The 27715-nt window shown below is 42.8% G+C and overlaps 1 protein-coding gene across 1 annotated transcript; it reads left to right on the top strand.

Moving 5' to 3' along the window:
* Nucleotides 1–159: 159 nt before the first annotated feature.
* PRCP (prolylcarboxypeptidase) lies at nucleotides 160–27715 on the top strand. Its single transcript, XM_003203536.5, has 9 exons — nucleotides 160–449; nucleotides 16681–16821; nucleotides 18106–18207; nucleotides 19662–19843; nucleotides 20590–20747; nucleotides 21491–21663; nucleotides 21981–22145; nucleotides 22759–22946; nucleotides 26474–27715. The coding sequence occupies exons 1-9, from the start codon at nucleotides 312–314 to the stop codon at nucleotides 26676–26678; spliced, it is 1452 nt and encodes a 483-aa protein (XP_003203584.1). The 5' UTR covers nucleotides 160–311; the 3' UTR covers nucleotides 26679–27715.

Genomic DNA, 27715 nt, shown 5'->3' with positions numbered 1-27715 from the left:
GTGCGCCAAGCAGCCAATCGCTATCTTCTCACCGTGCCCAAACTTCTCATGTCACACCTGCCGCCTCAGCCAACCAACCACGAGAGAGCGCGCGAATTAACTGCAACCGGTAACCCATCGGAAGCTCGACTCGTTTAGTGCCCGCCCACCACGTGCGAGAGCATAACCCCTCCCCTTCGGGGCCGCCGCTCAGAGTGCCCCGTGCGGGGCTCAGGGGAGGCGCCTCCCCTCAGCTGCCGGCCGGGGGGCGGGCGAGGGGTGGGCCGTCTATAAAGCCGCGGGCCGGTGGTTAGCTCCTGTTCAGCCTGGCGATGGTACAGATGCTGTGTCTGCGGCTCCTCCTGCTCCTCTTTTCTCTCGGGTCACTCGGCGCGCTCCTTGCTCCTCGCCGCCGCCGGGGGATCGCGCCGCTGTCCGGCCCGTACGTCACGCGGTACCTCACGCAGCAGGTAGGAGCCCGCCGGGCTGCGGGTCGTAAGGAGAGCCGGACTGTGGGCAGAGCCCGCTGAGGGGAATCCTGACGGGACAGGCTGTGCCTGGGGGATTGCTACTGTGGGCATCTTTGTACCCGTGTCCAAAGCTCCGTAGTACGTCCTGAGTGGTCATCTGTACCCTGATAACGCTTCCGTATTTAATGAGTGACTTTTATTCGTTGTAAATATGGAAGAGACTTCTGTTGTTGCTCTGAGTTTTGTTTTGCTGTCAGACGGTTCTCAGTTTGTTGGCAAAATCTGTAGCACGTGTCCAATACAGAGGAATCCATGACCATAAGGTGACTTAGGAGGCAAGGGACCTTAAAGGCCATCTTGTCCTAATCCTCTGCTGAGGGCTGTGTTGCCACCTGCTGGATCAGGCTGCCCAGAGCCCTATCCAACCTGGGGCCCTACAACTGTTAGTGTGCTTCCACTTGAAGCCAGTTTGTTTTTATTCCTTCCCCAAAGCAGCTCCTTCTGACGTGTCAGGGAATGTCTGCATCTTGATCTTCTGCCTCATCTTGTATGGTGGGTAATGGTTCTTATTAACTGGGATGCATGATGAGAGGAAAGGATGCCTTGTAGTAGTGTCTGGCTTTGTCTGGGGGCAAGATTGTAGCCTCTCTTTGAATCTCATGCCCTGGACTAAGCAGGGGAGCTGTGGGTGTTCAAAGCACAGAGTTAGATGAATAAAACATCTCTTATTAAATTTATAGGAGGTGACTTCATAATGGAGGTTTCTTCAGCCTGGAGATGTGAAGGCTTAGGAGAGACCTCATTGTGGCCTTACAGTACTTGAGAGGAGCTTATAAATAGAAGGCTGAACAACTCTTTACATGGGTGAATAGTGGTAGGGCAAGGGGAATCAGTTTTAAACTAGAAGAGAGTTGTTTAGATTAGATGTCAGGGGATTTTTTTTTTTCTTTAACCAAGAGTTTGGTCAGGCACAGGCTGCCCAGAGGAGCTGTGGATGCCCCATAACAGGGATGCTCTAGGCCAGGCTGGATGGGGCCCTGGGCAGCCTGAGCTGGTGCTTGATTTAGTGGATGGCAACCCTACCTGCTGCTGGAGGGTTGGAACTAGATGGTCTTGGAAGTCCCTTCCGAGCTATTCTGTGCTTTCAGAGAAAACAGGTAAGAAGAACATAAAAATGAAATAACTGTAGTGACTAGGTCTTTGTTGTTAGCATTGAGAGGTGGGCAGGAAGCCATGTTAGTGGCAGTGTATTAGTGGGGAAACTTGCACTGGGATTTCATTTGTCTGTAGTCTGTTTCTGGTGTATGCATAGCCTTCTTCCAGGGGTCTATCTGCATAACCTGTGGTATTTCTGTTGAGAACTTCTTTACTGGATGCTTTTTAGATGTTCAGGTAGTGATTTGGGTTCCTCTTTTAATACTTCTTAAACTCATTGCCCCATAGGATACCACAGATACCTTCTGCAGCCTGCGGTCTGTATTGGCCAGGATATCAATCCAGTAGTAGTGTTGTAACTTAAAGCATGACACATAACTGTAGCATGCTGGTTGTTACCTATTGCTGCCCTAATATTGATGATAACCATTCTGTGCAATGATCTGAACTGCTTCTTGTCACCATGCTGCTGCACTTCTGTCCTCACCCCTATTCAGTTGTGGTGTCACTTGGTTATTGTTGGGTGCCATGTAGCTGACAGCAAAATGATAGAGCTGCTGTGTGCTTGAGTTCTATGGATTTAGGGGTAGATAAATGTTGAGAGAAGGGAAGGAAGAATCCCAGAGGCTTTGTTTTAAAGATGTTGGCAGATCTTACTTCCTTCAGTCTTTTTCAAGTTTCTTTTTCTTACTGCAAACAGAATCATACTGTCTGTGAGTACCTGCTATGCAAAAGAGGGTTCCTACTTAATTGCAGGGTGGGATATAAAACTGTTTGTTTGTTTGTTTTTTAATTGGTAGCACAACATGCAGGAGCTATGCTACATATAGAACAGGGAACAGCAGAAGGCTGCTGTCTGGAAATCCATAATTGCATTATGGCTCTGTAATGGAATATAAACACTATGATTATGGTAACTATGTTTATGATATTAACTAGGGGTGATGATACTTTGCTGCCTCTTGTTGATGTTTAATTGTTTACAGTGAAGTTGCTCAGGACTTGAATCATCCGCCCCTGTTCCATGCTGCTGCTGCTTTTGTAGCTGAAGTTTGTTCTTGTTTTTCCTGTTGATGAGTTTATTATCAGTTGGAAGTACTTATACTTGTGCATTATAAAAACAATTTGACAGTACAGCAAAATATGCTGTAACAAAAGAAACATTTCTTACACATTTGTATTTAAAAAAACACTTTGTGAATGCTATTTAAATATTTAGTACTTCCACACAGGACAACTTTGTGAAGTATAGATAGTGGCTTGCTTGAATCTTGTTGCTTAAAAAGTCACCCATTGAGCACTGTAAATCATTCATTAGTGTTGCACTCTAGAGAATAGAGTTTCAGAAGCTGAAAACTTTAATATAGAATCACAGTCTGAGTGGAACTTTTTGGCATAGAGACCTTTGGCATTGCCTGAAGGTTTAGTGACAGCATATGCTGATGCCTGAATTAAGCCTGGTATTTGTCTGCTTTCTTAAACATGGGGAAGTAATGGATTCATAGTTAACTTGCATTGAACTTCCTCCTGTTTGCCATGCCAAGTGTCTGGCACCCTTGATAGCAGGGTTAAAGTCTAGAACTCAGAAATAAGTCAAGCAGTGTCTGTCAGTGTGACTGGGATCTTAGCCTGTATGTGCCCTGGACCGTGTCTCTAATGATCTTAATTATTTTGGCTTGGGGGGGACACTTTTCCCTTAGTATGTAGCTGATGCCTTTAAGGCCTCTACTACTCCAATGCATGAGTGACATTACCCAGATAGAAAGATCCCTCATGCTGCCACAAATAGATACGCAGCCATTGGATGAGGAACTGCCATCATCCTCATCTTTAGTCAACAGCCTTATCTGTACTGGGGAAGCTGATCTCCTTTACTTTAGTTCTGTTAGGCTAGTGTGGCTTCTATTGGTAAGACTAGCCTTACTTATGCTTTAATATTTTGCTCACGAACTGTATTGGTGTATTAAATCAATCCTCTCTTAAATGAACATAAATATGTAAAGTGCATGGAGCTGTGAGTAGAAGGCCAATCTGAATAGCCTTTTTGTAGGCAGCTGTGGCAGTGACCACAATGAGGAGCCACTGGAAAGACACTGAAGCGTTTGAGAGCTGTCTCCTCCAAGTAGAGATAATCTCATGATGGGGAGGGTTTGGAGTCAGGCAGCTTTTCTAACCTTTGGGGAGACTTTTCTTGCACTTCCGAATTCCTGTTTTCAATGCACCTACCAACATTATAAAAATTGAAGCCTGAAAACTTTTGATGGTACTGAGTGGACAACAACTTGAATTTAGTGAATCTTAAAGGCTTCTCTGTGATAAGCTGGCCTTTTTGAAAAGAGTGAATCATAGAATCACAGAGGTTGGAAAAGACATCCAAGATCATCCAGTCCAACCATCCACCTATCACCAGTATTTCCTGGTTATGCAGGAGGCTGACCCTCATCTTTCCACAGCCTCCCTTAAGGCAGTTGTAGAGAGTGACAGGGACTCCCCTAGGCCTCCTCTTCTCCAGACTAAATAATCACAGTTCTCTCACCTGATCCTTGTAAGATTTGTGCTCCAGGCCCCTCACATCTGCATTGCCCTTTTCTGGACACACTCCAGGGCCTCTATGTCTTGTAGTGAGGCACCCAGAACTGAACACAGCACTCAAGGTGCAGCCTCTCCAGAGTGAGTACAGAGAGATGATCACCTCCCTGCTCCTGCTGGCAACACTTTCTGATACAAGGTGCTCCTTCTTGGCCACCTTAGCGTGCTACTGACTCGTGTTCAGGTGAATGTTGACCATCACCCCCAGCTCCATTTCTTCCACACAGTCTTACAGCCACTCTGCCCCAAACTGTAGCATTGCCTGGGGTTGTTGCGGCCAAAGAGCAGGACCTGGCACTTGGTCTTGTTGAACTTCAGCCCAGCTATCCGGCTTGTCCAGATCCCTCTGTATTGCCTTCCTACCGCCACGCAGATTGGTACTTCCTCCCAGCTTGGTGTCATCTGCAAACTTACTGAGGGTGCACTCAATGCCCTCATCCAAGTTCTCAGTGGAGATACTAAACAGGACAGGCCCCATACTGGCTCCTGAAGAACATCACTCAGGACTGTTGGCCAGCTGGCTTTAATTCCACTCGCCACCCAGCCTTCCATCCTGTTCTTTACCCAGCAAAGAGCCACAGGCTGCCAGCTTCTCCACCAGAATAGTGTGGGCGACAGTGTCAAAGGCTTTGCTGAAATCTAGCTGGGCTATGCCAAGATCCTTTCCGTCATTCAATCACAGAAGATCAGGCTGGCTAAGTAGGACCTGCCTTTTGTGAACCCTTGCTGATGGGCCATGTTCTCCTGGTTGTCCTGCACATGGTGTGATCTCACTCAAGGTGATGTGCTTTGTAACCTCCTTTGGCACTGAGGTCACCTGTAGTTCCCCAGATCCTCCTTGCATCCCTTCTTGTAGATGCGAGCCTCCAATCCTCTGGAACCTCTCCAGTTGCTCTGGAATGTTGATAGACAGTGCAAAGTGGCTTGGCAATTATCTCCATCAGCTCCCTTGGCACCCTTAGGTGGATTCCAACAGGCCCATGGACTTGTGACAGCCCAGGTGGAGTAGTAGGTGTCTCTAACTGTTCCCATCTGAATTTTGGGGGGTTTATTCTGCACCCCATCCAAGACTTTCAGGTCAGGAGTAGAGTACCCTGAAGGTAATTGATCTGACTTTAAGAGATAGATGTGAAGAGGCATTTAAAACCTCAGCCTTTTCCTTATCCTCAGTGGCTACGTTCCCTGCTGCATTCAGGGAGATTCTCCTTGGCCCTCTTCTTAGTGTTAATATTTGTAATAAAGTAGTGTTGTCTTTTACCCCAGTGGCCAAATAGAGTTCAAGCTGGACTTTTGCCTTTCTAATCTTCTCCCTGCATATCCTTTGTACTTCTTTGTTGTCTTCCTGAGTTGCTTCCATCTTCTTCCACAGGAGGTAGGCTTTTTTTGTTTTGTTTTGTTTTTCCTGGAGCCTCAGGAAAGGTTCTGTGTTCATTCATACCTGCCTTCTTCCCCTCTGGCTCATCTTGCAGCACAGGGGGACAAGACTTCCTTGAGGAGCATTCGGTCTTCCTTGACCCCATAAAGGGGTCCCCAAGGGACCCTCCCTACCAGGCTCCTAAATAGTTCAAAGCCTGCTCTCCAGAAGTTCAAGGCAGCAGTTCTGCTGTTCCCCTTCTGACTTCACCAAGAATTGAGAGTTCTGAGTGTATGTGATGCCTCTTCCATCAATTTACTAATTGATGACTGTGCAAGACTTAATGTGGTGATGAGCCTTTCTCCACAATCCCACTTTGTGTGCACATGACTTATTCTGTAAGCAGCTATGAATTGGCTGAAGAACCAACGTAGCATGTACAAATAAACTGCTGTTCAGCAAGCTTCTGCATCTGTTCCTCCTGTCAGATTATTTCAAGCTAAGACACATCTGTTTTGTGGCCATTTCCAGAAGATTGGTTTTGGTTGCATTGAATCACTTCTAGATTTCATAGCTTAGTAAGTGCATGTTAAAGTCTGTGCTCACATTGTGTATATGTAAAAGGAAGCTCTTCAAGCTTCAGAAGTAATGCGATTTGATCTCTTCTGGCTACACCAGATTTCTTTAATGTCTATCCTGTGTTACATGCTGAAGCTTTGAAGAATGGAAAATAAAAGTATAGAATCATAGAATGGCCTTGGTTGAAAAATAAAAAGGTTTCAACCCCCTGCTATGTGCAGGGTCTCCAACCAGCAGACCAGGCTGCCCAGAGCCACATCCAGCCTGGCCTTGAATGCCAGGGATGGGGCATCCACAGCCTCCTTGGGCAGCCTGTTCAGAGAAGACCTCATTGCACTCTACAACTTCCTGAAGGGAGACTGTGATGAGGAGGGGTTTGGCCTCTTCTCCCAGGCAACAAACAGGACCTGAAGAAATGGGGAAATAAGGAAAGTTGTACCAGAGGAGGTTTAGGTTAGACATAAGAACTTTTTCTCTCGGAGTGGTCAGGCACAGGAATGGCTGCCCAGGGAGGTGGTGGAGTCGCTGTCCCTGGCAGTGTTCAAGAGGCATCTGGATGAGGAGCTATGAGATATGATTTAGAGGCTTGTGGTAGCAATGGTAATGGGAGGACAGTTGGATGATCTTGTAGGTCCTTTACAACTTTGTGATTCTATGATTCTATTTTTTATGGGAAATGCCAATTCAGAAGCTGGTGAATCCTGGAGTTGTTCTGCTCTTGACTGTGAAGCACAACTTTTCTTAAGATATTGAAGCAGATTGAAATCAACGCTTAATTCTGACTAGCAGTTATTTGGCAGCCTTTTGTGACTCAGGTTGGTGTCTCAGAATAGTAACAAACATCGGGAATGGTTTTAAAAAAAAAAAAGGCAAGTCTGGCAACACAATACAATAGCACCTTTAACTTCTGGTAAAGGAAAAAACAAGTGATTTTTTAACATAATTTTAATTGGTACCAAGGGGCTGTGTCAGCGTGCAGAACAGTGATGCTGATGATTGTATTTTGAGGTGCTTTACTTGGCGTGTATGTTTTACTCATCAAGCAGTACAGGAGTACTTGGCAGCTCTTACTCTGTGATTTCATAGTGTGATTAGAAACAGGAGCTGTAAGCTATAAAGCAGGCCTATAAGCAGAAACAATAGCAGTCATTCAATGCACAGGAAAACAGGGAAGTACTTGTTAGAGCTTGTCAGTGAATTTTTATTTTTATGCACTACTTATCTGGGGGTCACAATGCAGACATAATCTGCTCAAATTAGGCAGGAAACACTTAATTTCCTCACAACTTGCAGTCTCTTCAGTCAAGTGAGCAGTTCATACGAAGGGCTACAAAAAGCATTGCTTGCTCCTCTCTCTGAAAATAAGCATCTTTATCTCAAGCTTTAACCATTAAAAAGCTGTAGTGGGTCTCTGAAAGATTTCCATCACTCCTTCTTTTAATAAAGAAGGTCTAAGGGACTAAAGAATAAAGAAAACTACACATGGCTGAAGTAGCAAGCAGTTCATAAACCAGGTATGCACGAGGTCTTAGCAGAGAGCAATCCTGCTAATGTGGTTGAAGTTTCCTTGTTGTGTTACCTTACCATGCCAATCGCCTGAGCTGTTGCACTGGTTTGTTTCTTTAAGTCTTCAATATCTGAAGAAACACCTATGTTTTTTTTATTCCATAAGTTCTGGAATATGTAGGCTTTGTATCTAAAGCAGCTAAACTTAGAAGGAAATCAATAGGAAAACCCAACTGAACTCAGTGATCTTCTGTATGTTTTCCGAAAGGTTACTTTGTCCCTTAGGCACAGGAAGTCAGAATTAAACATGGATGGAAGAGTGGGAAGTGTTACTTTTCAGCACGGTTAGTAGACACTGTCCTCCTGGCTCTGTGATAGGGGGTTAATTTTCTTTAATTAGTCAGTGCCTCTGACCTCTGGGCTTGGTTCAGCCCTTCTGGGAAGGTGTTTGTGGAGGAAGGCCTAGGAAGAATCTCTGGACAAGGACTGTTCATTGAAAGGCCTGGATGTGTGGGATGCAAGTGTGCAGGGAGCTGCTGTGTGATTCCTGCTGTAGCTTCTGCTCTCCTTGTTGATAAGGACACACTTGGTGCATCTCCTTTCATCTCTGGTAAACTTATTCTGCTTCCAAGGGGAGTAAATCTTGCATTATGAAGCAAGAGGAGGACCTGACAACTTTCTAAAAGCATGCACAAAGGGACCAAGTCTGCAGAAGAGGTAGTTGTAGCCGGGAGTTTCCATGCAGCAATTTCCCTTTAAGACAACAGGAACAGAAAGTGATGGGTATTCAGCCCCCTGCCTTCCTTAGGACTTGGACTGAGGCCAGACTGAACTAAAGGAAGTGGGTGAAAGCAAAACTAGCACTAGTACAACTTCTGATTTATGCCTCAAACCAGCAGCTTGTTTTTCCTTGCTGCCTGACTTCCTGAAAATGAGTTCTTCCACAAAGCTGTTAAAAACGACAGGCTGATCTGAAAATTAATGACAAATGCCTGGCCACCTACAAATGTAGAGTTTTCAGTCCTTCAAGTCACACCAGGGGTGAAATGTGGAGTTACTGTAGCTCCTAAGCAGTGGCTCCTGTCCTACAAATTAATGGCAGTTAGTTTTTTGCAGATGTCTGAGGAGTGGTTCTGTCTGTGCCAAACAGGGCAGTTTGTAACCATGCTCTTGCCTGGTTTAAAGTAGGAAGAGGGGGGGAAAAATGTAAATAGAGAAGTGTTCTTGAATTCTCCTATGAAGAGAGGTTGAGGGAACTGGGATTGTTTGGCTTGGAAAAGAGAAGGCTCCAGGAGACCTCATTGAGGCCTTCCAATATTTGAAGAGAGTGTATAAAAAGGAGGGGGAGCGGCTGTTTATGAGGGTGGATAGTGATAGGACAAGGGGGAATGGTTTTAAACAGAGACGAGGAGGTTTAGCTTAGATACTAGGAGAAAGTTTTTCACACAGAGGGTGGTGACACACTGGAACAGGTTGCCCAAGGAGGCTGTGGATGCCCCATCCCTGGAGGCATTCAAGGCCAGGCTGGATGTGGCTCTGGGCAGCCTGGTCTGGTGGTTGGCGACCTGCACATAGCAGGGGGTTGGAACCGGATGATCGTTGTCATCCTTTTCAACCCAGGCCATTCTATAACTCTATGAATTAAAATCTAAGAGTCTCTATTTAGAAAGGAAAATAATGGCTTTGTCACGAGAAGAAAAACTTGTTCCAGCTTGATTCTAGGAGATAACTGCACCGATATCAAGACCCATTGTGTATCCGTGTGTGAGTGTGCCTCTCAGCCACTGAAGAACTTCTGGAACAGAAGTTGGGACAGCAGACCTGGATGTTCTCTTTTTAAAGTAAAGCAATTGGTAGAATGCCTTTTCACCTGCAGAGACCAGAAGGTGTTAATTCCCCAAATCTGAGCTGATCTCCTCGTCTTTCCATCTCCCAGTGTCTGGGACCCACATATCCAGTTGCTCTGCAGTGCTTCAATGTGTTGCAAGCTTTTCAGAGGAGCAATTGCTGTCTGATACTGTTGCTATTGCAGAAGTGCTCTATGACAAGCTTCAGTCTTCATGCTTTGTTTTCCAAAATGTTTCTTCCTCCCCTTGCTCATAGATGCTCAACAGAATTGGTAGTTATTAAAGAAATGATCCACAGTAGCAATTGTAAAGTCCCTAGCACTTGGTTGGTCTCAGATGGAGCTATTCAGAGCCTTTTAATTCAGCGAACGGCAGCAGCTCCGGTTTTTTTCAGTACTTTGTCTGATTAGAGGAGCTGGATGGATAACGGTAGTTTTCCTGCTTACGTGCACCTCAGTTGAATTTTTCCATGGATCCCCTGAGTAGTGTGGGATTTGCTGTAGACAAGAAAACAGTAGTGATTGAGCTGCAGCTGGGAGAGTAATAGCTGTTTCCTTATGGCTTTGAAAATATGGGAAATAAGACTGATGCAGCTTGAGTTGAACCTCTAAGAAAGTGGCAGGTTTTTAGCAGCTTTTTGGAGAGGGCTAGAGATCAACTGAGCAGAACTGGAACATAAGTTTTATACTGATTAATCTGTGACATCTCAAAAGGATATGTACATTTTATTTTTCCTCCTAATGTTAATGATGTAAGAGATTTGTAATTTGGTCTGGAAGGTGGATGGAAAAAGTTACAGGAGGTCTCTGTGTGTGATGGATCTGAGAGACCTTTCACAAGAGTGATTCTGCTGGCACTGTGCATTTCGGTGCATGTCAGCTTTATGTTTTGGGTGATAGAGCACAGACCTGTTCATCTGTACTCCTTACTCCATACCCTGTCCTGTTGAAGAATTTGGGCAGGATAATAATGCCTTGACTAGAAGCATCGATGATGCTTCTGATGAGTGGATTGCCTATTTGTTCTAAATTTGTGTAGCTGATGAACTCTCAGCAACACAAGTTCTCTGCTGCTTTGAGCTGAGAGCAGGGTTAAGGAGAGTGGGCAGGAAAGCTGATTGCAGTGGTTTTCATCAGCTGCCTTGCCCACACATTGCCTCACTTCTGCTGCAGCTTCCCCATCCTGGAGTCTGGGACCAAAAATATGGTGAGGGTGTGAAACCTCTTGGGTTGTCCTGCCAGCTGGATAACATCCTGTGATTGCTGGAAGGTTCTGCAGCATTCAGTTGAAGCCTGAATGGTTTGTGAAGTTCTTTCAGGTCAGGAGGACCTGAGGTATCAGCTGTGGTAGGATGCTGCTAACAGTTTATGGAAGTAGGAATTGGTTTGTTTGTGATCCTAATAGTTGCTTTGATTCCTGAAATAAAAATAACTTTTCATCCATACCATGTTTGGAAACTGTTTATTTCTAACGAGGGCTGACCTGAGCAGCCTGGTGCTTTCCTACAGCATATCCTGTAGCTGTTTAAGTGTTTCTTGGTCTTTTTCATCTAAGTGCTTTGTCCAAACTGTGTGTCACTGGGCAGGGGTAGAATTCCTGTCTGAGGCTTTCCTCATCACTGCTTTTTAATTACCACAGTGATAAATGAGTGCCAAAACCAGACTTCCTTAAGCAGTTTCAGCCTCCCTAGAGCAGATGACATGGTTCCTGCAGGGCAAAAAGACCTTCAGCAAATTACACAAAACATGATTGGAGTCAAAGGGCAGTGTGTGTTCACAAGGACAAAGTCACAATTGGGGAGATCCTTCCATTACAAGGATTTTGAACCTCCCAACTCAAATCTGGCCTCGCTGAGTAAAGGAAAATTGCTGTTTTTCTAAATAAAATAAGTTGGAATCTATAGACAAAAAGTTTGTGTATTACATCCATGTGCTTTATTACATGTAACAGGTAAAATTAGATCTAATGACAAAAACCTAAACTGCTATAAAACCTCTGAATTATAGGGAACATGAAAGATTGTAGTGACATCAAGATTGTCACTGAATTCCAATTTGATTTATTTGTAGGATTTTGAAGTTAGTGGGTCAGTGTAGCTTGATGCAAGAGAATGCAGTTTGCATCACTGTGCTCTTCCAGAGAGCATCAGTTGATCAAGTATGTCAAGACTGGTGCTGATCTTCAGTCTCAGGTGTCCCTTACACAAACAGCAGCCTAGTGAGCAAAGAATGCAGATTTCAATTGGTGAGTACTTTGTAGAACATCTCGTTCTACACTTTTAAAATGGAAAAATTAAAGCAAAGCTAATCTTGTCTTTTTATTTTTCTTAAGTCTCTTGGGGCAACCTGAGATCATGAATCTCATGACTGAGATGAAACTCAAGGGTTGTATTACACAAACATGTACAATAAGAGGAAGTAAAGCAATAAGAATGGTGTTGAAGACAAATATGTTAATATTTTATTTAGTTTTTATATCTGTTTCCATGTCTCCTTAAAGAGGTAGATAGTGTATGTATTTCTAGTGGTACTCTATTGCAGTGGTTTTTAGAAGCTGGAATATTTAAATGCACATCACTGCACTTCCAACAAAACTTTGGGCCTCCTTAAATACAACTGTACAAACATGGCAGGGCAGTCTCTGTCTTCTTGAACTTCCAATTTAGATGGAGGAAGCAAAGAGGAAACAAAGCTAGTAGGGCCAGGAGTCCCCCAGCCTGCTGGGAGTAAAGCTTGGCGTAGCAACGCGATGGTGAAATCCCAGGGAGGCTGATGCCTGCTGTTCACACAGGAGGATATCCTCAGCCTATCCTGCATCTTCCTGTCCTCAGGAAATAATTCAGACAGGATGAGCACTCAAAACAACTCCATCACCACTTAATCCTTAATCCTCTGGCTTTTCACCAGTAAAACAACTGACTCAGCTTCAGGTGAGACATCTAAATTTGGAGAAATAATGCTATCACATAGAAAATTGAAATGAGGCATGTCAGGAAGGCTTTGCTTGAGCACTTGCCAGAGTTTCAAAAGTATAAAACCATCAGGTATAGATTTTCCACCTCTGGTGACATTAAATACATTTTGTTTGATACTACATACTATGTTGGATACGTAGCTACTCTATGAATTATGATCTCTTTCTGGAAAAGCCTCAGCCTTTTTAGAGCCACAAAGATGATTGGAGGGCTGGAGCACCTCTCTTATGATGGGAGGTTGGTGAAACTGAGGTTGTTAAGTCTAGAGAAGAGAAGGCTTCAGGGAGACCTTGTCATGGCCTTCTACTACTTGAAGGGAGCTTATAAGCAAAAGTTGGGGGAATGAGAGAATTGCAGAGATTGGAAGGGACCTCAGGAGATCAAATGCTACTCCCCTGCCAAAGCAGTTCCCTATAATGGGTCATACAGGTAGGCATCCAGATGGGTCTTGAATATCTCCAGAGAAGGAGACTCCACACCAGTCTGGGTGCTCTGTCACCTTTACTGTAAAGAAGTTTGCATGTATGTGTGAATCTTCCTATGTTCAAGTTCTAGGTCATTGCTCCTTGTCTTGTCACTACACACTACCAACAAGAACCTGGCCTCATCCATTTGCCTCCCACCTCCCTTTAGACATTAGTCAGATCTCCCCTGAGTCTTCTTTTCCCCAGGCTGAACAGACCCAGATTACTCAGCCTTCACTCATATGAGAGATGATCCAGGCCCTCTGATGGACTCCTCCTAGGAGACCCTTGTCTTTTTTTGAACTGGAGAGCCATGAACTGGACACACTATTCTAAATGTGGCCTCGCCAGGGCAGAGTAGAGAGGAAGGATGACCTCCCTCAATCTGCTGGCCACACTTCTACATGGTCTGACAGCAATAAGACAAGGGGGAATGGCTTTAAAATGAAAGAGGGGAGATTTATGTTACGTGTCAGGAAGAAATTTACTCAGGGGGCAGTGAGGCCCTGGCACAGGTTACCTGAGAAGCTGTGGGTGCTCCATCCCTGGAGGTGCTCAAGGTCAGGTTGGATGGGCTCTGGGCAGACTGAGCTGGTGGGGGCACCCAGCCCACAGCAGGGGGTTGGAACTGGATGTTGATTGTGTTCCCTTCCAACTCGAGTCACACTGATTTTGCTCTCCCCTCTCTGTAGTTATTAATGACCTTAAGGTGTTGCTGAGAAGGAAGTGGGTTTTAGCCCACGTGTCCTGTTTTGCTGTTACACTTCACTCAGTACCACAGGCTTTGAGTATATTAAGCAAACATCTGTGCAATAACTGATGAACATCTGTTGTGCCTTTTTTCTTCTTCCCTGGAGGAAATCTGTGTAGCAGGGTGTCTTGTTTTGGGAAGTCCATTTAAAATAAAACAACAAAAAAAAAACTATTTAGAAGTCCTCTTTGAGTGGTCCACATAAGCACAGGACATGTGCACATCCAAGGTAAGGTCAGAGAACTGTGCCACATCCTTCAAGCAGATGGCAGAGAGGTGGAACAAGCCGGAGACGGCTCTTCATCCTGAGCAGATGAGATGTGCTGGAGGAAGTTTTTTGAGCTGAAAGATCAAAGCTGCTGGCTCAAGCCTTCTGGGACAGAATGGCCCACGTGCCTGTGAGCCTGCCTGTGTTTTTAATGAGCCTCAGTGAGTGCAGTTCTCAGCAGCTGTGGCCAGACTGTACTCAGGAGGCAGCTGGCTCCAGGTTGCAGCCATTTCACAGTGTGGTGTGTTTATACATATATCTTCCCCAAATGTTTTGCAAGTCTTTCAGGTCAAAGAAATTCTTCTTTTGGGAAGAAATAGGATGATTTCTTTTTTTTTTTTTTTTTTTTTTTTTTTTTTTTTTTTTTTTTTTTAACTTAAACTAGATTCCTGAAGACATTCCTATGTGGAAATGAAATTCTCTTCTTGCTTTCTTTACCTCAGAGTTGTTGCTCTCCAAAGTATTCTCCTGCATACTGCAGGTGACAGAAGCTTGCCTTAAATTTATTTTTGACTTCTTGCTTCCAGTACTCCTCCTTTCTCTACTTGAATCCTTTTATCAGAATCTGGTTCTGTGTCAAAGATAGTGATGCAACAGAACAGCAAAGAGATCCATTAATCCAAAATTAAAAAGAAGGCTACAGTTGAAGAGCCTCGTGATTTCTGGAGCAAGGACAATTGCACAGCTTTTTGCTGTCACAGAAATTAAAAGTAACCCTCATGTGGTAGTATACCTTAACCACTGTTATTAACCAGTTAGGGTATTGTACTGCGGGGAAAAAGAAAACAAAACAGCTGACTACACTTTTCCTTGTATGTTCTATTCTATCTGAGCTTGAATGGCTTACTCATTTTGCATAGGAGTGGAAAAGAAATTTTCTGGTTCAACTTTCTAATACAATCTGACTTAGTTTAGGTGTTTAGCCTGTGTGTCACGTACTCTTTGCACAGAGTTTGACATGTTTGTATTTGATACAGGATGGGGAAAGAAACTCACTGGCTGAATGAGAGCAGGCAGCCCTGAGCAATGCAGTGGTGTGCTGTAGCTACACAACAGCTCCATCTGCTGTTTTTTCTCGTGTGCTTGTCTGTTTTTTTTTTTTTTTTTTTTCCACTAGGCTGCCTCCACTGAAGATTTTTATTCATAATCTTGCAGGTCAGGAGAACTGAATATGTTTTGTGTAGCATCATAGTTTGTACTCTGGCTTCAGGCAGAAAGGATGGAGAATCAAGCTTTAAGGCGAGACGTTCAGTTTGAGATGATCCCATAAAAGGCAGATAGTACATCAAGCCTATTTTTCTGATGTGGTTTTTAACTGTCTAGAATTGTAGAATGGTTTGGGTTGGAAGGGACCTTTAAGATCATGTAGTTCCAACCCCCTGCCATAGACAGGGACCCTCCATCTAGACAAGCATGCTCACAGCCCCATCCAGCCTGGCCATGAATGTTTCCAGGGAAGGAGCATCCACAACCTCACTGGGCAACCTGTTCCAGTGTCTCACCATCCTCACAATAAAGAATTTCTTCCTCACGTCTAGTTGTATTTGTAGTACTTGTATTTGGAGTTCATTAAACTTTGTTAATTTGTTAGATCAGCCTTATTTAATCTCTCTTTAATTGCTCCAGGGTCTTAGGATCAAAGATTTTTGCTTACTGATCTTGTTTGTCTGATCTACAAATCACTCTTGATTATGGCTGTGAACTTAAAGTGAACTTAAATTTAACAGTAACTGTGCAAACAAAAAAAAGAGCAGGTGAGTTGGTGTAAAATAAGCTCAGCATATGTTGTTAGTACTGGAATTCAGTGAATAAACTTTAAGGGTGTGCATGATAACATTGCCATGTACTTATACACATAAGGAGGTTGAACTTGAGGGTGTTCTCCAAATGAGATGTGGTTCTGGGAGCATCTGAGGTTTGACAGTTGTTGATACAAAGGCAGATGGCTGAGCAGAGCAGAGGTGCTTAAGCCAGCAGATGTCAGACTGCTACCACAAGCAGCAATAGGAAAGGGAAGAAATGATGCGTTCTGCTGATGGAAGTCAAATTTGGGAAAGTAGAGATCATCTTCAGCTGATGACCAAAAGTGGTGTTGATTTGGGAATATATGCAAATTAGACAGCATAGCTCTCCTGTTTATTAAAAGCTTAGGTGGGTATCTTTCTTCCAGAATAAGATCCTGTCCGTGCAGGAACTAACTATAAAAGCAATTTTATGAATGTTTGGTGAAGGGGAATAGTGCATACAAAGCAATATGAGTGAAGGCTGAAAAACTGACCTGCTAACAGTTAACATATTCTAAGGTAAGTTATCAAAATTCAAGCAGAATTAGAATAGAATATGTTGTTTTGCCAAAAGAGTGAGTGAAGGAAGTCTTAAATAACAAGGTAAATCAGGAATTTTTCTGAGACTTTATGCACTGTCAGGCAATGACCAATTTTCACTTAATAAAACTGAAATTAGACTTTACTGGTTAGGTATGATACTATTAAAAGAGCATGTGGCTTTTATATCTGAAGATAAGTTTCTCCTTGACTGCGTAGACCTTTAACTTTTGTTGGCTTCCTTGCAAGGCAGAAGAACGTTGATACATTAGGAATCTGAGAATATAAATGAGTGTCTTTTATCCTAGTGAAACTTTCTTTTCTTTATTTTTCTTCTGCAAAGTGACTGTCAGCACTTGTGCTGTGGATTCATGATCAATTTTCTCTTTCTGAAATTGTTGTTATCCACTGTTTTGACAGATTGATCACTTTGGGTTTGATGAAAATCTTACGTTCCAGCAGAGATATCTGATAGCAGATCAGCACTGGCAGAAAGACAATGGGCCAATACTGTTTTATACAGGCAATGAAGGAGACATCACGTGGTTCTGCAACAACACAGTATGTACAAATTAGATCCCTGATTTTTTTAAATTACAGTCCTTCTTTCCAGCAGTGACCTACTGAAAAAAAAAGAACAAGTAAGATGGCATCAGCATCATTTAAAGAGAACTTACAGTTGTGGTTCTAAGAGTTTCAGGAGAAAAAGTAAGCTGAAAAAAATATAGGAAAGATTTTAGGGGATTTGAGGTCCTGTTTGAAGTCCACAGAAATCAAAGGGAAGCACTTGCCTTAACTTTCTTGGGTTGTGAAGAAAATTTGAGGAAATGCTCTGTGGTTCCTGAAGCTAAGGATGAAAGAGTGTGGACCAAACTGCATCAATCCCACTGCTTAGAATACTTCTGAGTAAAAGGAGGTGTTTTGCTTTATTTTATTTACATCTAAGAAAACTAAGAAAAATATCAAGTGAAATGAAGGTGCCTAGGAATTAAGAACAGATGCTTGTTCCCTTACAAAATCTTTGGAAGTTATTACTTCCCTGACATGCAAATAATAGAATCACTAAAATTGGGAAAGTCCTCTGAGATCATCCAGTCCAAATGTCCACCTATCACCTGTGTTTCCCCACTAAGCCATATCCCTCAGTACAATGTCTGAACGTTTCTTGCACACCTCCAGGGACAGTGATTCTACCACTTTCCTTTTACACAGAAGGGAGTGTAGGCATTTTTCTGCTACTTCACTGTAAAATCCACTGGTGCAACAGGAGTTGGCATGTGCAGGCCTGAAGTAACCAAGGACTGCTATGCACTTTGTTCTGACAGCTGGTGATCTGTCTGTCCCTTTGCATAACCGGTGGATAGTAAAATGTTGCTGTCACCAAGTAATAACAACTTGTGATTACTTATCACTTGCCAATAAGTGTGTTTCAATTATCTATATTACTGCTCATTGCCAAGGAATTCTTTTTCTGTACTGTAGTCCTAATTCAAACACACGTGCTGTTTTGCTTTTTGGTTTCTTGGGAATTAGTGTCGTGCTGTGTAGGAGCTGTGGCAGGATTGCCTGAGCACGCTTACAAAACAAAGATGCTGCAAAACATTAAGCAGTGTGCATTTATATTTATCTGGGCAGTTGTCTACCCTCTGTATTTTGCTACTTCAGTGTTACTTTAAAACCAAATTGCAGTCTATCTTTCTGGTTGTATTTTGATAGTGATATCTTCCTCATCAAAAAGGAAATTCAAGGTGCAATAGACTGGAAGTAGAGACTTTTAAGCAAGGTGTCACTTTAAGCAAGTCAATCACTTTCAATGTCTTTTTTTTTTTTTTCTTCTCCAACCAGGGTTTTATGTGGGATGTGGCTGAAGAACTTAATGCCATGTTAGTATTTGCTGAACATAGATATTATGGAGAATCCTTGCCCTTTGGAAATGAATCTTTCAGTGTAAGTGTTGTCTTTGCTTTCTCTTTGGATGTGTTCTATAAAAACAAAAATCTGCTTACTGTAATTCTTGTTGGTGCAGCAACTTCTTGCCTGAGTAAGATATGCTAGAAATAAACAACTATCCTTTTTTTGTAACTACTGATTACACATTTTAATAAAATCTAAGATTTTATAGCACCTCAAAGGACACCTGCAAAAACTTAGCTTGTCAGTCACAATTTTATAACTCAATGTGCATAGAATCGTAGAATCATAGAATGTTTGAGGCCACTCAGTAGTTTTACATGGGTTGTTCAGAATGTAATGCCTCTTATTTGTTTCTATAGAATCATAGAATCGCTCAATTTGGAAAAAACCTTAAAGATCATGGAGTCCTACCACAACCTAACCGTACTACCCTAACTCTAACAACCCTCTGCTAAATCATGTCCCTGAGCACCACATCCAAATGGTTTTTAAACTCATCCAGGTATGGTGACTCAACCACCTCCCTGGGCAGCCTATTCCAGTGCTTCACAACCCTTTCTGTAAAGAAGTTTTTCCTGATATCCAACCTAAACTTACTCTGGCACAACTTGAGGCCATTTCCCCTTGTCTGTCACCAGTGAGAAGAGACCAACCCTGCTCTCGTTGTAAGCAATTTTCAGATATTAGAAGAGAGCAATAAGGTCTTCCCTCAGCCTCCTTTTCCCTAGACTAAACAGTCCCAATTCCTTCAATCTCTTCTTGTAGAGCATATTCTCTAAGCCCTTCAAAAGCCTTGTTGCCCTTCTTTGGACCTGCTCCAGTACCTCAATGTCCTTTCTGTACTGAGGTGCCCAAAACTGAACACAGTACTTGAGGTGAGGCCTCACCAATGCCAAGTACAGGGGCAAGATGACTTTCCTAGTCTTGCTCACCACACCTTTCCTGATACAAGCCAGGATGCCATTGCCCTTCTTGGCCACCTGGGCACACTGCTGGCACATGTTCAGCCGACTGTCCATCAGAACACCAAGGTCCCTTTCCATCAGGCAGCTTTCCAGCCCCTCCTCCCCAAGTCTGTAGGTTGCCTGGGGTGGTTGTGACCAAAATGCAGGACCCGGCACTTGGCCCTATTGAAACTCATACAGTTAACCTTGGTTCATCAATCCAGTCTATCCAGATTCCTCTGTAGTGCCCTTCTCCCCTCTGGCAGGTCAACGCTCCATCCCAACTTGGTGTTGTCTGCAAACTTACTGAGGGTGCACTCAATCCCCTCGTCAAGATCATAAATAAAGATGTTAAATAGAAGCAGCCCCAGCACTGAGCCCTGGGGACCACTTGCGACCAGCTGCCAACTGGATTTAACTCCACTGACCACGACTCTTTGGGCCCGACCATCCAGCCAGTGTTTCACCCAGAGAAGTAGTCTGGGGAAAAGAGACTGCTGCCAGATATTGCTGTATAAAATGCTCCTGTGTTCTTTGTCTCAGGATTCCAAGCATCTGAATTACCTGACCTCAGAACAAGCTCTGGCAGACTTTGCAGTACTAATTGAGTATTTAAAGGAGACGATTGCAGGAGCCCGTCACAGTCCTGTCATAGCCATTGGAGGCTCTTATGGGGGAATGCTGGCAGCCTGGTTTCGGATGAAATACCCCCACGTGGTAGTTGGGTGAGTTTACTACTCTGCTCTGTTTGAGCAGGACATTTGTTACCTCTATGCTATAACTGTTGCAGTACTGGGAGAATTACTGTAATTCAAGCTGGCTTCACTGTTGGGAGGACAAACTAAATCACTTAGAATTTAGGAAAAGGTATTGTCTGCCTCAAAAATTATTGTAGGTCAGTGGGTACTGGATAACCTACACTTTCAGGGATGTCTTATTGGGGGATTTTTTTTTTTTTTTTTTTTTTTTTTTTTTTAACTTAAAAAAGAAGTAACTTGGAACATTGACTTTATACCTCCTGGTGGCTTGAGTCAGGTTTTCGATCTCTTCAGTGCCTTGTTTCCTCTGTAAGGATACAAGAATAGTAATTCTGTTCCTATTGCCTGCTAGGGAGTAATTCTGAGCAAAGGCTGTCTTCAGTTGAGTTTGCAAATGCTTAATGAGAGAATTAGTTGCTAGATGACACTTAGCTTACTTCACTATTTGTCAGAATTTCCACTTGATATATTTACTGATGTCTTTGCACTAGCTTCCAAGACTTGTACTTTTCAATAGCCTTTGCTATAGATATAGAGGAATTTTGCAGCAGTATGGGTTAGTTCATCTAGGGGTGAGTGTCTGAGTTGAATTATAAATGCTGCTTAAATAGTGGTTGTGGCAGAAGTATTGCCCAGAGGGCAGGTAATCACATGGCAGGGATTCAGAATACATGCATTTCTCCAAGCAGTCTTGGTTTTGTATTCATTTGCAGAGCACTGGCAGCCTCTGCCCCAATCTGGCAGTTTGGTGATTTGGTTCCTTGTGGTGCTTACTTTACCATAGTGACTAATGATTTCAAGAAGAGTGGAACTGGCTGCTCAGAAAGCATCCGGAATTCCTGGAATGCCATTAACCACCTTTCCTCAACAGGTAAGACTTTACCACTAGCCTTCAAATGGCTGTTATGTTTAGGATTATGTTACGACTTAATATTAGTGTATTTGCATCGTGCCTTTAACCTGGAGATGTACAGGTGCTGGTAGTCAGTTTTTTCTTTTTTTAAGCTATATTCTTGGATGTGTTCAGCATTGTTTTTGTAAATGTTTGTTTTGTTGAAGCATGTGCTTTATTCACACATGACAGGATTTGGAATCCAGAGCCAAACATCCAAGATCGGATGAGCTGACAGTCTTTTCTCTTAAAAATGAATAAATTAAAACCTGGTAGGATGAATTAGCCAATTCACATCAGGAAAGCTGAACTGGAGAAATTCTAGACCAGATAGAATAAAGAAAGCAAAGACAAGAAGAATTGAGATCCATTTCATACATTGTATTTTGAGCTTGCTGGATTGAAGTTTTTCATTTGTTGGTAGATAATTGCTTCCTATCAAAAAAAAAAAAAAAAAAGCCAAATAACCTGTCAATCTCTGCTTCTTAGGCAATGCTGCCTGAACTGTGGCAGATCCATAAGCTGTAGTATTGAGGTTGCATTTTCCATCGATTTAGCAATTTTGAATAAGTCTTCATCTGCTCTTCTATCCCACATGCTTGTATGTGGGATAATTTCACCAGGTCAGCTACACTAAGTGAAATATTTAGTAGCAGCACAACTGACCTATGTGATAACGACACAAACATTTTAACTGTAATTTTTTTCTTTTTCTATTAAAGATGCAGGTTTACAGTGGCTTTCCAGGACATTTCATTTGTGCAGCCCATTGAAAAATCTTCAGGACGCTCTTATGTTGAAAAGTTGGCTGAGTGAAACATGGATAGACTTGGCTATGGTGGACTATCCCTATAAAGCTGACTTCTTAGAGCCTCTACCAGCTTGGCCTATACAGGTAATTGAGAACTGATCCCTTGGAGGAGTGATTAAAGCCTGGGCTTTTGAAGTCTTTTCCACTTGGTTCCACTCTCCTTCTCTCTTGGTTTGACTGACTGCCACAGGTTGCATCAAGAGCCAAGAATTTTTTTAATCAGGAATTGTAAAGTTTCAGGTTCTTTGTAATAGCATAGACTGCACAAACATTTCAGGGTATATAATAACATAAAAATATTCTAATAGTATTTTGAATGTACTTTGAAAAGAAAATGATATCTCATCAGATATTGCGTATTTCTTGCAGATTTAGACTCCTATCTCTTCTCTTCATTGCAGGAAGTTTGCAAGTTCTTAAAGGACCCCAGTCTCTCTGACAAATTGTTGCTGCAGAATGTTTTCCAGGCAATAAACATCTATTACAATTATACAGGAGAAGCCTCCTGCTTTGACATGTCTGAGACTGCAACAAAGAATCTGGGCCAGTTGGGTTGGTACTATCAGGTGTGTGTTCTGTCCTCTTAAAATTGCAACTTGGTAAGTTTTTTGGGGTGCTAGAGGAGATGGGAATTCATCTTACTGTTAAGATATTGGACCAGATATAAATTGAGGAGGTTGTGTAAGCACCAGTAAAGACCCTGCTTGTTTGTACATTGCTTTAAAAGAACCTCATTCTTCAAAAACGGGGAAAATAAAAGGGATTACAGCAATGTTTCACAGACAGTGTCATCAATGTTTGGCAATGTCATTCATATTTGGAGAACATCTAAAAACAAAAAAGCCCAAGCTATATCACTTTTTCTGTCTGGCTTAGAACTTGAACACTTTCCTATGCACATTTTTTATCACAAACCCTATAAACTTCTAAAGACAGGTAAACAGGAATGGAGTTGGAGTTAGATTAAGTGTCACATTGGGGAGTTACATTGGCTTCCAGGCTATAACTTCTTCCTAAGGTCAGGAAATCTTTTTGCATGAAAGATGAAGCTTTTACTTGACACGTGTATTGTGAGAGCTTGATGGTAATCTGTAAATTCTGTGTGAGCCTCTTTATTTATATACTGCACAAATAGCTCCTGGGCAGTCTCTCATTAACATCTTGTTGCTCTGCTCTCAGGTCTGCACTGAGATGGTGATGCCCATGTGCACAGATGGTGTCCATGACATGTTTGAGCCTCAGAAATGGGACTTTGAGGCACTTTCAGATGAATGTTTCAAGCTGTGGGGAGTGAGACCTCGCCCCTCTTGGATTCTTTCTATGTATGGAGGGAAAAACATCAGTTCACACAGCAACATCATCTTCAGGTGAGCCTTGTTTGGGTTGTCTTCTATCAGTTTAGTCTGGTAGTGATCTGTCTGCAGTATTCCAGCTGAATAAATTGGATTCTGTCAAATGTAGATTTCTTCCCCTCTGGATTCCTTCTTATCTAGTGGCCAAAGTCCAGGTTTCTCATGCTGGTAAATCTGTTTAGCTTTTAAGAAGCCAGAGTACTGTCTCTTCCACATAAAAGGAAAGTCTAAACAAGTTCTAGCTGTAACATAGGATCTTGATCACTAGAATTGTTACTCTTGGTGGTGGGCTTGTGGACTGCTAGTGTGACATTCCTCTTTAATTTTGATTTCCAAAAAAAAAAAAAAAAAAGCATATTAGGGAGCTTTCACTTCTAGTTGCTGCTGTCTTTTAATGGTACACAAGCAAGTTTCAACAAAATCATGCAAGGTCTGAAAGCAAAAAGCTGTTCCTGTTGTGGTAAGGCATACAAGTAACATAACAGAAGTGTCTAACACAACTTAGTACGTGAAGAAAATGTAAAAATGTTTCAGTATAGTACAAATTGTGCATGCTTCTTGCTATTCAGTCTTTTCTTATTCCTAAGGTTAAACCCTGCTCAGCTTTCAATAAAGGGAAGGTTCCTCTAACTGTACTTCTGCTGTGAAGGGATTCTAGTTGTGGACAGCTTAACACTTGGCTGTTCATTAGGGTCTTACGTGGTAGAGAGACATTTAATAAACCCAGCTGAAACCTGTGCCCTCAGGAGCTATGATTCTGTACTCACTGCCAACAGCAGGCATCTCCTGGTTAACATTTTGTAAATCTTTTCAGGGAATAAAGAAAACCCAACGCTTAAAAGTTGGAATTAATGTCTTGGACTTGGTAAACAGTTGTCTATTTTAAAGTAAAAGTTGTCTTAAACTGGGAGTTCAGCTGTTAAATTCAGTCTGTTTGGCTCCAAAAGCCTGTTGATTTCCTTTCATTTGTCTCTTGCTGTTTCTGTCCCAGCAGGATACGTGCTCCAGAGTGAGAAATTTCACCCTTTTTGGAAAGCTTTTACTTTAAATTAAAAAAAAAAAAAAAATTGCTCTAACTTAATTCTTGTTATGTTGCTGATTTCCAGTGTTTCACTCTACAAGATCTGTAGAGTAGAAACTGGCTTTGTAAATGATAAATGAGCAAACAAATCTAAACAAGTGTTTCAGAATTTATGCCTACTGAAGGAGATTGAAATGAGAAAAGCTTGAAAGCAACCAAACGAGTGAAGTAGTGCTGTGCACACAAAGCTTTGTGTGTCAAGCTGGGTTGCCTCTCTGCAAACAAACACGTTGTCAACACTGTACATTTTATATAAGAGCTCTTTATTCTCAAGCACTGGAGCACTTTACAGAAAATATCCCTGTGTCTGCTGGGAGATGTGGCTCCCTGTGGGTTTAGAAGCACTGCATTAGTGTTGAGGAACTACAACAGTTTTGCCCAGGAAGGGAAGAATGCTGCATCTGAACAGAACCACCACGGGGTGGATTCACCCAGCCATGCTGGGATTTGGCTGGTGTACTCCCCCTATAAGCAGCACATCACTCTGCAGATCCACGTTATATTGTAGCACTCAGGCACCTTCTAAGAATTACCTAATTAAGCTGGGTGGATCATATCTGGGTGTTTCAGCTTCTGAGCTGAGGTACCCATCTGTCCAGGTCTGTATGGGAAGGGGAGGCTGACAGTGAAGGTTCTATCTTGAGAAATACTGGAGCTATCTGCAGAAGAAGGCATCACTGGAAGGGGAAAAAAAAAAAAAAGGAATAAAAGAATTAAAGGCAAAACAATGCCAGGCTGAAGAGGAAGGTGAGAAGTTCAGAAAACAGACAGGGCAACTGTGAGGATGTACATATTAGAAAAGCATGCACAAACAGTTATTCTGAGATTATGCAAAAGTCGCTCTTGTTCTGGGTATAGCTCAAGGACTGAAGAGGCTCTGAAGATGTGGTAGGGAAGGAAACTTCTTGTGGGATAGGCAGGACCCTATTTATGCTGTCAGGGAAGTATGGTGAATTAAAATCAGGACTAGTGCTGATACTGTACATTGAGATTGCTTGCTTTGAAGCCCTACTTGCCTGACCACTGCAGGAAGGGAATTGCTGACTTTTTTTTTTTCTACTTCTGCTTGCACCTGCAAACTTCTGTTCTGTGAGCTGGGCAATGATTATTCATGTGCATGCTTAGCTTTAGCATAGGAATAATCCATTTCTGTTGGACTCAGTTACCTTCTTCTTTAAGACTGTGAGCCTTGAGATGACTTAATGGTGAGCCCTCTGTCTCCCCTCTCCTGGGGAGCTCTCACTTCTCAAACTGCGTCAGTGCTTCTGCTGCTGTCGTTTGGCAGGAGCTGCAGAGGATGCAGCCAGCAGCTCCCAGAAAAGCCAGGGATTGTTGTTTCCTTGTGGCATGCTTAGTTTCCATGTGACTGGAAGCAAAAGATCCAAGTCCATGTACATCTTGAGTCTCTCAGCAACTCATCCCCCTGTTGCCAAGGTGCTCTGCTGATTCAGATGACCTTTTAAATCAAATGCTTTTTGCTTATTGGGCAGCTTTGTGTGCTTTTTCTCTTCCAGGTGTAAAACATTTCTTTCACTTGCAATCATATTTAAAAACACTGAAAATCAAGAGCTGTGGAGATTGAAGATATTTCTTTTTCTTTTTTTTCCTCTCCAGTGGAGAAACAAATGAAATCATAGATTCCATCACATTTTTTTTTACTGTTATTTCTACACTTTTTCACTTGTTATTGTCTGTGATTTCTGGTGTTGCCATGTGTTTTTTTTTTTTCTTTTTCTAGCGTGCATCTCTGTCCCAACGTGTTCTCATTTCTTAGATATTTCTAGAAACTTTCACTGAAATACAGAAGCCAACTTCTAATGTTTCTTTTTGTGGGTGGATCCAGTGTGTTAACTGAGGAACCAATCTAAAGTCAGATAGTTTCATAAGCATATAGAAATTGCTTTCTTTATGCATTGAAATGGACCACTTATGGGAAGAACAATGCAGTAAAGGAAAATAACCCAGTAATCCCTACAACCTCTGAAATCCAAAGCTAGGAATAAAAGACGCAAAACTTACTTCATTTCCACCATTGGCTTGATCTATGGACCATTATTTGGAATCAGATTTGCAGCTCAAGGAAATGCTTTCATTGACTTGGAGAGGAGGAGGAAATTATATTAAATTCTTCCTGTCACAGAGGAAGAGCTGTTGGAGGCAGGTTCAGGGGGACATGAACCTTTCATGGCAAAGCCTCTGAGATGAATCTGCTGCCATCTCTGTGGCACTACATGTTATTGTAGGAACCAGCAAATAGTTTATGATGACCCTCTAGCCTCGTCTAAGCTACTGATAGCTGTATAACTGTTGAGAAGGCACCTCTGTTGTGAGGTGGGCATGGAGGCAGGCATGAAGTCTGTTTCTGTCATACATCTGCCAACTGGTTGAAAGTCCATGTGGATATGTTGATATGAAGTGCAGCCTCGCTGCGGTGCCCTAATGAAGCATTAATTCCTTACAGCAATGGCGGCCTGGATCCATGGTCTGCAGGTGGAGTGACCCAGAACATCACAGACTCCCTCGTGGCAATTGTGATCCCAGATGGAGCTCATCACCTGGACCTACGTAGCCGCAACCCTTGTGATCCCAAATCTGTGCAAGAGGCTCGGGCTTTGGAAGTCCACTACATGAAGCAGTGGATTGCAAAGGCCAAGCACCAGCACTGAAGTGGTACTGTAACAACTGTGGCCGTTATACCTCTGCTGGCTTTGCTGGGATCAGGGCCAGGCCTCGTTGTGCATGCTCTCAGTGTTCCCCTCCTGCTTCCTTATCTGTGTTGCAGCGCTCACTGTTGCTTATGCCCAGGAGAGAAGTAGGCAGCACACAGATAACCTTCAGTCAAAGTGAGTGGATTGAGCTGCCTGCTCTGTGTTGCTTTCTCCTTTGGCTTTTCTCCAATGCTGTACCTTAGGGTAGAGTTTCTGTTTTAGGCTTGATGCCTTCCTTGCTACGCTGGATGACTGTCCTTACTGCTGGTATATACAATGGATTAAAGAGCAGTGCTGTTCACGTTGATGCCAAACTCCCCCTGTGTTCAGTGGGATTGAATTTTGGACATCTCAGCCCTCAGCTGGTGTAAATTGTCATGATAAGGGCACAGAGAATGAGGGAACAGAAATTACATCTTACTGCAACTGGAGAGGGAGGGAAGGCATGGGCAGAAACAGGCTGTGAAGTTTGTAAGGAAACTAAACAGCCCCTACCCTTTGGAACTGATGCTGGGAAAGAAATAAATCCTTATTTTTAAAACTAGTTTTCTGGAAATTTATTAACATAGCTGCCTAAAATGGCTTTTCCATTCTGTTCTACACTGAATGGTCAGGGCTGGACCCAGACTCTTGCTCATAACTGGCTGAGAATGCAGTCTGCACCAGTGTTTTTATTTCTTCCTTTGCTATCTGTCCTATTCCTGAAATGCCACTGTGATGATGGTTGCCAAAGAAAACTCTGGGTGTGTTTTGTGTGTGTGTATATGTGTGTATCTCCCACACACACTTAGCTTTTTTCAAATCAGGATGCTTTCAAAGCCATTCTCTTGAAGAGCAAGTGTGACACTTGTGCTGGGTAGATCTTACGAAGTGACAAATAATTGGGGCTGTGCCTTGTGTGGGTTCCTCCCTCCCCCCCATTCTGTGTATTGTTCAAATTCTGCATGATCTGTTTGCTGATGGCTCCTCAATAAAAGCCTTTAAAAAAAAAAAAA

Source organism: Meleagris gallopavo, chromosome 1 (assembly GCF_905368555.1).
Source record: "Meleagris gallopavo chromosome 1, MGAL_WU_HG_1.1, whole genome shotgun sequence".
NCBI classification, from domain to species: Eukaryota; Metazoa; Chordata; class Aves; order Galliformes; family Phasianidae; genus Meleagris; species Meleagris gallopavo.
Note: the sequence above shows the minus strand (reverse complement) of the source record. Positions and strands in the feature narration are given on the sequence as shown.

Coding starts and splice junctions, on each gene's coding strand:
- PRCP (XM_003203536.5), top strand. CDS start 312: ATGGTACAGATGCTGTGTCTGCGGCTCCTCCTGCTCCTCTTTTCTCTC. Junction 18,208..19,661: donor TTGGAAATGAATCTTTCAGT/GTAAGTGTTGTC, acceptor TCTTTGTCTCAG/GATTCCAAGCATCTGAATTA. Junction 19,844..20,589: donor TACCCCCACGTGGTAGTTGG/GTGAGTTTACTA, acceptor ATTCATTTGCAG/AGCACTGGCAGCCTCTGCCC.